The sequence below is a fragment of the Salvia hispanica genome, chromosome 2 (genome assembly GCF_023119035.1).
Source record: "Salvia hispanica cultivar TCC Black 2014 chromosome 2, UniMelb_Shisp_WGS_1.0, whole genome shotgun sequence".
NCBI lineage: Eukaryota > Viridiplantae > Streptophyta > Magnoliopsida > Lamiales > Lamiaceae > Salvia > Salvia hispanica.
Window position 1 is genome coordinate 27764137 of NC_062966.1, and position 9574 is coordinate 27773710.

General features: G+C 35.5%; 1 protein-coding gene across 1 annotated transcript; it reads right to left on the reverse strand.

Moving 5' to 3' along the window:
- Positions 1-2077: 2077 nt before the first annotated feature.
- LOC125206663 (F-box/kelch-repeat protein At3g23880-like) lies at positions 2078-3253 on the reverse strand. The gene has a single exon (XM_048105902.1). It carries the CDS (start codon positions 3251-3253, stop codon positions 2078-2080), a length of 1176 nt encoding a protein of 391 aa, XP_047961859.1.
- Positions 3254-9574: the final 6321 nt, after the last annotated feature.

Genomic DNA, 9574 nt, shown 5'->3' on the forward strand with positions numbered 1-9574 from the left:
CCATGTTCCTGTTCCGAGGGTGTACACATAATGAGAGTCGGATTTATGGAACGAAATGATACAAATCACCTTATATTGCCCACTTATTTCGCTGACATCAAATCCAAATCGCATCACATGATCCGGTCACAGGGCAGTAGGGCTCGGTATACTCATGAGTGATCGGATTGCATATGTAAATAAGATTGCTAAATCTTGAGTAAATAAGAAGCAATCCATTAGCGGCGACACAGTGCTTTCGCACTCTGTAGCCTTCCATTAGTCCTTTGATCTTGAAATCTATGAGCGGATGGTAGTGAAGATCATGGCTCTCCAAATTATCTACGTCTTCAATCTCGAAAATCGTGCACCGAGTTGACTTCCACCATCTGCTCGACGTCAATCGAACTAGGGCGGGCGGGGTTTTGATTTTGGATTTGACAAAATCATCGGATTTCAAAAGATCGCGCCATGGTTTGCAAACGGATTTGTTGATAGCAAGGCTTCGGATAGAGAGCCATGAGTGGATTTCAGTGGTGATTTCTTATGGTAGATTTGTGAAGTAATTAAGCTCCATTAACAACAGAAATTAATAAAATTAAGAATCAGGGTTCTTCTCTTCCGAATATGGGCCACTTTTTTTATAACACAAAACTCAGACAAAATATTAGGCATGATTCAGTTACATGATTTGGTGATATTATTGGCTTGATGTAATGATATTTCTTTCTTAAATCTTAATCAAATCTTGAATAAATCATTTAGAAGATTTGGATATAGTGACTTAGTTTTTTTTAGGAATATGAGTATTAGTTTATAGGATATATTTAAGTATATAAAAATATTTTAGAAATTTAATCAAAATTGGAAGGAATATTTACTATAACAAATAATGGAGTATATGAAAATAATTTAGGAGAGTTATCTATAAAACTATTATAATCGTAAGGAAACCGATAGCTGCATCCTTAAACATACCTATGATAATATACCGCCCAATGTGTGAGAATAACACAGGCAGTAATTCATTTGCGAAGCCAGCTATGTGTGCAAAGCTGTTTCCACATCGGGGTAGTTGATAGAGACCAAGATTGTGATCTCCATTATAATCTTGAAATTATATTCAGCTGTATCTACATTATGTCAACATTACTTTTCAAGTTTGAGGGTCTGTTTCCTTGTTTAATTAGTTTTTAGTTAATTTACATTTCTAGGTTAGAGTTGCTTCCCATAAACATTTCCTATTTTGAAGAGTTTGACATCTCTTAAAACAACAATAGGCTTCTTTGGAGGATTGTTCTTCTTTAAGTTCTAATTTTGTGTTAAAGAGCCTTCCTTCCTTCATGACAAACCCGTAGAAGACAAGATAAGAAAAGTCTTAGCACAAAAACGAACACGACAACAATGTGATTTAATTTTTGTTCAAACAGCCCGATAACAAAAAATGTAGATTAACATTACAGACTAGAATGAGATAATAATCAACAGCCCGCATTAATATATACACTAGCTAATCAAGCCTAACAAATCGTGCGTGTTGGCTTGACACAATAAACATTTGAAACGAACAACAACAGATAGGGATAAACATAGACGTAGACCAACATTATTAACTAGAAAGAGAATATAGACAACATCGCAAAATATATGTACAGGCTTGCAAACAGTGTGTGTCAGGTCAAACAGTAAGACCAAATCAAACAGCAACCAATAAACAAAATCTCAACATACTTTCTGGTTGCCTGATGCTGAAACTGCAGAATCTGGACCAAGGACGTCGAAATCTGATTGAACCTCTGACAAAAGCCCATGAAAGGCTCTCCATAACAGAGGTAATTAACAAAATTCCATTTAGGGTACAATTTGGGGTTAATTGATGCGCATTATTGCAAAATCGCAAGAGATAGTATAGGTGCAGTAGCGACAACAATATTACATACAACATCCAAAAATATATATAGTACCCAGGCCCCACATATAGTGTGTGTCGGGTCAACAAGATAAGGCCAAAACTGAACAGGAAACAACAAAGAAGACTTATAATCCAAAAACTACACCACAAACAAAACTTCCATACAAACACACAAATCTAGACTAACTAAAACGAGATCACATTCTCGAATACGAAATTCTTGAAGGAGAAAAGGCTTGGAGTGAAAATCATGGCACTAACGTAATTCTGCGCAGTTGCATCATTTAACATACCTACTTGTTGAATAGTTTTTGTCTTGTTGGAGTAGTAGATGAGTTTCTTTTGGTCCAGCAGCATCAAAACGTCACCATCTTTAAAAAGTCTAATTGGTTTAACACCCATATATTTCCAATCAGATGCAAAATCCCAATCCAAATCAAAACCATTTCTACTTATCTTGTACAGATTGGTCCAAGATTCCTCGACCTGGTACTCCTTCATCAACCAGATGACAATATCATCTTCCCATGTGTACGAATAACAAAGGCAGTCCATCAAAGTAGACAACTCCCTGGTTTGACTGCCACGTCCATCTACAGACGGAGGAGGAGGAGGAGAGAAGATGTCAAAACATTCGTTTTCAAGATCAAAACCACAAACCCATAAGGTATGAGCCAAATCATCTTCTCCTCCTACCCAATGGAGGATGCCGTTAAAAACAAAGTATCCAGGTGAACAGGTTCCGAGACCAGAAACAGCGCCAGCCTCAACAAGCCTCCATGTTCCTGTTCCAAGGGTGTATACATGACGATAAGAGTCGGAACTCGCGTCTATATAATTACAGAGCACCTTATATTGCCCGCTAATTTTGCTCATTCCAAATCCATAACTAAGCATAATATGTACATCATCATCATCATCATCGTCATCATCTACAATGTATTCCTCAGGGCACCAGAGCTCGATATATTGACGAGTGATCGGATTGCATATAAAAAGAGGAATTTGAGGAAACCCTCCCTGTGAGTGTATAAAAAGCAATCCATTTGCAGCCATACCTACCAGTATTTCTGAATTTTCGTCTCTAATTTCGAAATGTGTGAGCGGAATGTAGTGAAGATCATGGATCTCTAGATCGGCTCCGTCTTCGTCTTCAAATTCGAAAATCGAGCACCGAGTTGAGTTTGTCTGCTGCAAGAGAGCTAGGGCGGGTGGGGTTTTGAATTTGAAATCGTCGAAATCGAGCAGATTGAGCCATGATTTGCAAACACACTTGCTCAATGCAATGCTTCGGAGAGGGAGGCGTGAGAGGATGTCGGTGGTGATTTCAGATGGCAGATTTGTGAAGAAATTGCGCTCCATTGATGGTAGAAATGGAATGCTTACAGTGAAGAAGAAAGAGTAGCAGCGGCAAAAATATTAGAATTTAGGGCTTCTTCACATTAAATACTACAGAGTATTGTTTTCTTTATTTTCGAAATTAATTGCACTCTTAATTCTAATGGAGACATCGTTATTCTAAAATTCAAAAAATTGGAGAAAATTTTCTTTTATCCTCAAATTTTAAACTCCGGCTTCGCTGCCTCCGTTGGAACGAGGGTGCCTAAAGGGTAAAGGCAAGCGATGAGACAACGGGTTAAGCAGGCGGCCCTAAGGGCATCAACAACGGTGGCCCTTAACCAGGTAACACGTAACTAAGAAATTGAGCTCCTTATGTCTTGTTTGGGCTTAAACCCGAACATGTCTACGCTGCAGCGGGCTATAGTAATTGAACCGGGCAATGCCACGATGCTCAACCTCAAATTGTTAAGCAAGCACACAATCAAGCATATTGCATAAAAAACGCACAAAGTTAATTCGAGGATTAAATGCTTGATCGAGCATACTCGACCTCTCAATGGTAGGTAAGCATGATCGAGCATCTTGCATCAAGTTTGTTCAATGCTCAATACTTAGTTGTAAATTTGGAATTATTTATTCTTGTCGTTTGTATCCAAATAAAGAAAACGCAAACATTAAAGCTTAAAGCTAATGATGTTTTGTGATTAAAATTGCTATTGCACATCATATTATTGGAAAATCATTTAAAGGCCCGACATTCTACGAATGAGCTTTGCGGATCGCGTTGCATTTACATACTCAATTATGACAATGATACCATATGTCATGAAAAATTACATATAGTTAACATGCTTGAAACAATTGGATGACCAAGATCTGTAAGTAAACTAACAATTGATGAGTAAGTTGCAATTTTTTGTACATTCGAGCACATTATCAAAAGAATCATACAATGAAAACTAATTTCACGCGGTCAAGACAATCGATTAGCAGGCACTTCAATAGTATACTGCAAATGCATAAAATTGCAATTCACAGCATGCAGACTACGGCCGGTGGGGTTTCGAATGCCACCTCCCCTCGATGCTTGACCGATACGTTCTAAGTCCTACCTAGAATGCTCGTTGGTTGTTCGCACGATAATGCATTAAACTCACCACCGCCACAAACCACCTTCTAAAATTGGCAACACAAACAAGTAACAACATGGCTAAGACCACCATCACAACAATAATTCATTTTAATGCGGTTGGTGTCAAATGGGAAAAAACTGAGATACATTTCGAATTAATTCATGCTAAAGTTATAATTATGTTTCTGTAATTTACTTAAGATAAAAGACTTATATTACCTTTAATTCATTAGATGGCACAAACAAGCTCCGGATGAATAACAATCAATCCATAAATAGTTTCAGAGGAGCCTACAAAGACAATCAAACATTCGACACGAACACATATGTAGACTATAATTATGGATTAAAACGAGATCACATTCTTGAATCCCAAACTCTTGAGTGGGAGAAGGCTAAGATTGAAAATCAAGGCAAAACCCTTCTTTGCATCTGCATCCTTCAACACATTAACTTCTAGAAGAGTTCTAGTCTTGTTGGAGTAGTAGACTAGAAAAGAACTGTCCAGCAACATCAAAACATCACCATCTTTAAAAAGTTTAAATGCTTCAACAGATATATGTTCCTTAAGAAGAGATAAACCTAAACCAATAGTACTCATCTTGTACTCTGTGATCCAAGATTCATTGACTTGGTATTCCTTCATCGTCCAGATTACAATTTCATCGTTGTTGTGTATGTAGTAAGAATAGCACAGGCAGTCCCTCAAAACAGACAATTGCCCATGTCTAATATCCATAGGAGGAAGAGAGAAGATGCTAAAACATGTTTCAACGTCAAAAGCACAAACTACCCATTTGCCTTTCCTCCAATCATATACCAACCAATGGAGGTTGTCATTACATAATAAAACGGGTCCACCCTAGATACTTAAACCAGAAGCAGCCCCCGCATCAATGCTCCTCCATGTTTTCGTTCCGAGGGTGTTTACAAAATGAGAGCCGGAACCGGTGTCCGCGTTGATTGAGAGCACCTTATATTTCCCACTTATTTTGCTCACACCTAATCCCAATTGCAACAACATATACGGAGTGGAGTCGTCAGGGTAACTGAGCTCGGTATATTCACGACTGATCAAATTGCATATGTAAATAGGATTACCTTTTCTTGATAGTGAGTAGAGAAGAAGCAATGCATTAGCAGTGATGCCTAACATTTGTCTTGTGTATCCGTGAGGGATCACCAAATCTGTGAGCGGATGGTAGTGAAGATCGTGGCTCTCCAGATCAGCTTCGTCTTCGTCTTCAATTTCGATAATCTTGCACCGAGTAGAGTTATTCCCCCCATAAAATTGAACTAGGGCGGGTGGTGTTTGATTTTGGATTTGACGAATGCTTTGCAAACAGATTTGCTTATTGCAAGGCTTTTCTTAGAGAGACGTGACAGGATTTCGGTGGTGATTTCTGTTGGTAGATTTGTGAAGTTATCAACCTCCATTATTGAAAAGTAGCTGTGTATATTTTGTGATATAGAGAGACTTGGTTTTTTAATTAGAATATGAGTATTAGTTTGTAGAATATATTGAAATATATAAAAATATTTAAGAGAAATATTTAATTAAACAAAAAATAATAGGGAATGAAAAAGATTTAGAAGTTTTATCTATAAAACTAGTATAACCGTGATTTTATTAAAATTTTAGGGTGAACTTTGGATTAAAAAATTTTACATGATTTTATTTAAGATTTAGAAAATAAATATTACTCCTAAATCACATCTGATATTATATGGAAAAGACTTAGGATATTTTCATTACGCCTAATTCACGTCTAATATTATATGGAAAATATTTTGGAGATTTTAATTAAGATTTAGAAAATAAATATGATAAAATCATGCCTAATATCACCAAATCAGACTAAATATGTACTCATTTTGTTCCTAAATAATAGAAAACATTTGAATCTATAATGGTTTTAATATAAAATTGGTAAAGTAAAAGAGACAGAAAGAAAAAGTAATTGGAGTATAGTTAGTGTAGAATGAGACTCACCTTATTAGAAAAAAAATATTTTCTTAAATAGAATTGATCTATTTTTAAGAGACATTCCAAAATAATAAATGTAATCTATCTTTAAAAGACATAGGCCCTTTGTTTCTTAAAATTGAAAATTTCTTAAACGGCATGATTTTTAATTCAAAATTAATAAAATAAGAAAGACATAGAAAAAAAAATATTCTCCCTTCCACGACAAAATAGGACACATTATGAACAACACGAGTTTTAATGTTTAATTGGTAAAGTAAGAGAGAAAAGAAAAAAAGTAAGAGAGAAGTAGTGTTAGTGGAATGTGGGGTCTCTATTATTAGTAAGAGAGAATGAAAAAAAGTAAGGAGATAAGTTGTTGAAAACTTTTCTTTTTAAAATGTGCTCTATTTTTCGTGGATAACCAAAAATAGCAAATGTGCTCTATTTTTCGCGAACAACCAAAAATAGCAAATATGCTCTATTTTTCGTGGACGGAGGAAGTATATTAATAAAAATGATTCTCACATGAACATTTACCACTAAATAAATAACTTCTTCCTTTTACCAAAAAAATAATAACTACTTCAACTAATAAAGTGATAACTAATTACATTAAATTTTAAATTTCAAAAAAGTATTCTTATAATATAATAAGTAGTTGAAATGTCTTCACTCGCCAACAACCAACCAGACTTCAAATTGATGACAAGTCTGAAGTTAATGAGTCAAATTGGTGCTTCCTAATTTCTTGGTCGCCACTAGATCTGAGGAGGTATTAGTTAATGTGTTTAATTAAAGAGAGAAAAAGTGGATGTAAATATTAAAATAGAAAGAGAAAGAAAGATGAATATTTTAATAGGAGTGAAAAAAAAGTGATTGGATTTGTTAATTAGAAAGAAAGAGTTTCCTAAAAAAAAGAAACGTGTCATCTTAGTTGGGACAAATTAAAAAGAAAAATATGTCATCTTAAGTGGTACGGAGGGAGTATAACATAACACAATATTTTCAAATAGACTTGTAAAACAATAAAAAAAAATTAAGGTAAGATCATAATTTGCTATTATAAAATTTAATTAGCGGGGCAGCTTGAAAAGTTTACAGGATCAACCAGATTTTTAAAGTGATCAGTAATGGTTCCTCGTTTACTCTATACTCTACTTCCAAAATCCAACTTATTTGTTGGAGGTGAATGTCTTACAAACTAAATTTCTTTTCATCATCTTTTGAACTAGCTAAATTGTATTCCAAACTTATTACATCTTGTAACATGCACGTTCCTTGTCCATCCCCGGAACAACGCATCTCGCAAACATCCTATCGTCCTTTCACAATCACAAGATCGATTTTCCTATTCAAGAAGACTTAAATATTCGGTCTGATGATTCTTAAATGGTGGCTATAAATAAAATACCAAAACTTGAAATCACTCTAGCAAAAGTGATTCTAGTATATACGGTGCTCCACAATATGTATATGCTACCTCCCTCCTTAAAAATCAAAACTATTTCCATTTTAGTATGTCCCTTAAAAATATAAACTTTTTAGTTTAAGTGGGAAACATAATCCACTAACACTACTTCCAATGCTTTTTTCTTCCTATCTCTTACTTTACTCATTTTTCGCTCAGTCTTACCAATTGTGTATTAAAACCGGTGTCATTTTAAAAGTTTCTACTCCCTCCATCCGACAATAGGAGTCACACATTGCATTTTGGTCCGTCTCACAACAAGAGTCGCACTTCATTATTACCATAAATGATAAGTAGGTCCCACAATCCACTAACTCACTTCACTCACGTTTTAAACTAATAAAAAAAAGTGGTTCCACTAACTTATTTTAACCACTATTCTTTATATTTCTTAAAATTTGTGCCCACAATATGAGTGATTCCTATAGTGGGACGGGGTGAGTATTTTTTAATGACGATGATAGTACTACATTAGCCAGATAAGATAACAACACAGCATCAAAAGGTAATATCCAAACACCACACGATAATAAAACATTCAATACAAACGCATCTTAATGACATAATGTAAATAAGGCCATATAACGACCAAAACATTTTGTACATGTGCAAACACCATAGCAAAGAATAGTTTATACTAATACAGAAATGTTAAGCAAAACATAGCAACGCATAGATAATACAAAAACAAGACAGAGATTTTGATTTTTTATGAGAGTATATATGTAGTAACTAGTAAGTGGGAGAGAGAATTAATGGAGGAAGTGAGATGTGAAAATAAGTGGATCATAATGACATAATGTAAATAAGGCCATATAACGACCAAAACAAAAATGTAGACTAAAATTATGATTTGGAACGAGATCACATTCTCTAATCCGAAACTCTCTAGTTTGAAAAGGCTAGGAGTGAAAATGGTTGCAACATTAACGTAATACCCCTCATTTGCATCATTAAACATACCTATATGTTGAGTACTTCTTGTCTTGTTGGAGTAGTAGATAAGGTCTTCTCCATCAAGTATCATCAAAACGTCGCCATCTTTGAACATTTTGATACGACAAGCAAAATTGTTAACCCAACCACCATCGATATCAAAACCAATAGTACTCAACTTGTACTCTATGGACCAAGATTCCTCAACTCTGTATTCTTTCATTAGCCAGATGATAATTTCATAATCCACTGTGTAACAAAAACACAAGAAGTCGCTAACAACATTAAACACCAAATGTAAATCATCAACTCTATCATCAAGAAGAGTTAGAGGTGCAGGAGGAGAGAAGATGCTAAAATATTCTGTTTCAACATCAAAACCACAGATCCGAAAGCAAGGTCTATCCAAAACATCCACCGTCCGATGGAGGTTCCCATTACATGCAGCATGTTGAACAAGATAACAGAATGTGAAACCAGAAGCAACGCCGGTTTCAACGCGCATCCATATTCCCGTTCCGAGGATGTATACTTGAAAATACTCAGATCCACCAACCTCAGTGATACAGACCACCTTATATTGCCCACTTATCTTAGGATGGCAGAGCACAATATATTGACGAGTGAGAGGATTGCATATGTTAAACCAGATTTTCAACATCTCTTCTAATTGTGTATAGAAGAAGCAATCCATTAGCAGCGGTACATCCCATTGGTTCGCATCCGTGAGGTGTATGGAAATCCGTTAACGGAACATAATGAAGATCGTGACTCTCCAAATCGGCTTCGTCTTCAAGTTCGAAAATCGTTCAACGAGAAGCGTTCTCCTTCAAGCAA

Coding starts and splice junctions, on each gene's coding strand:
- LOC125206663 (XM_048105902.1), bottom strand. CDS start 3,253: ATGGAGCGCAATTTCTTCACAAATCTGCCATCTGAAATCACCACCGAC.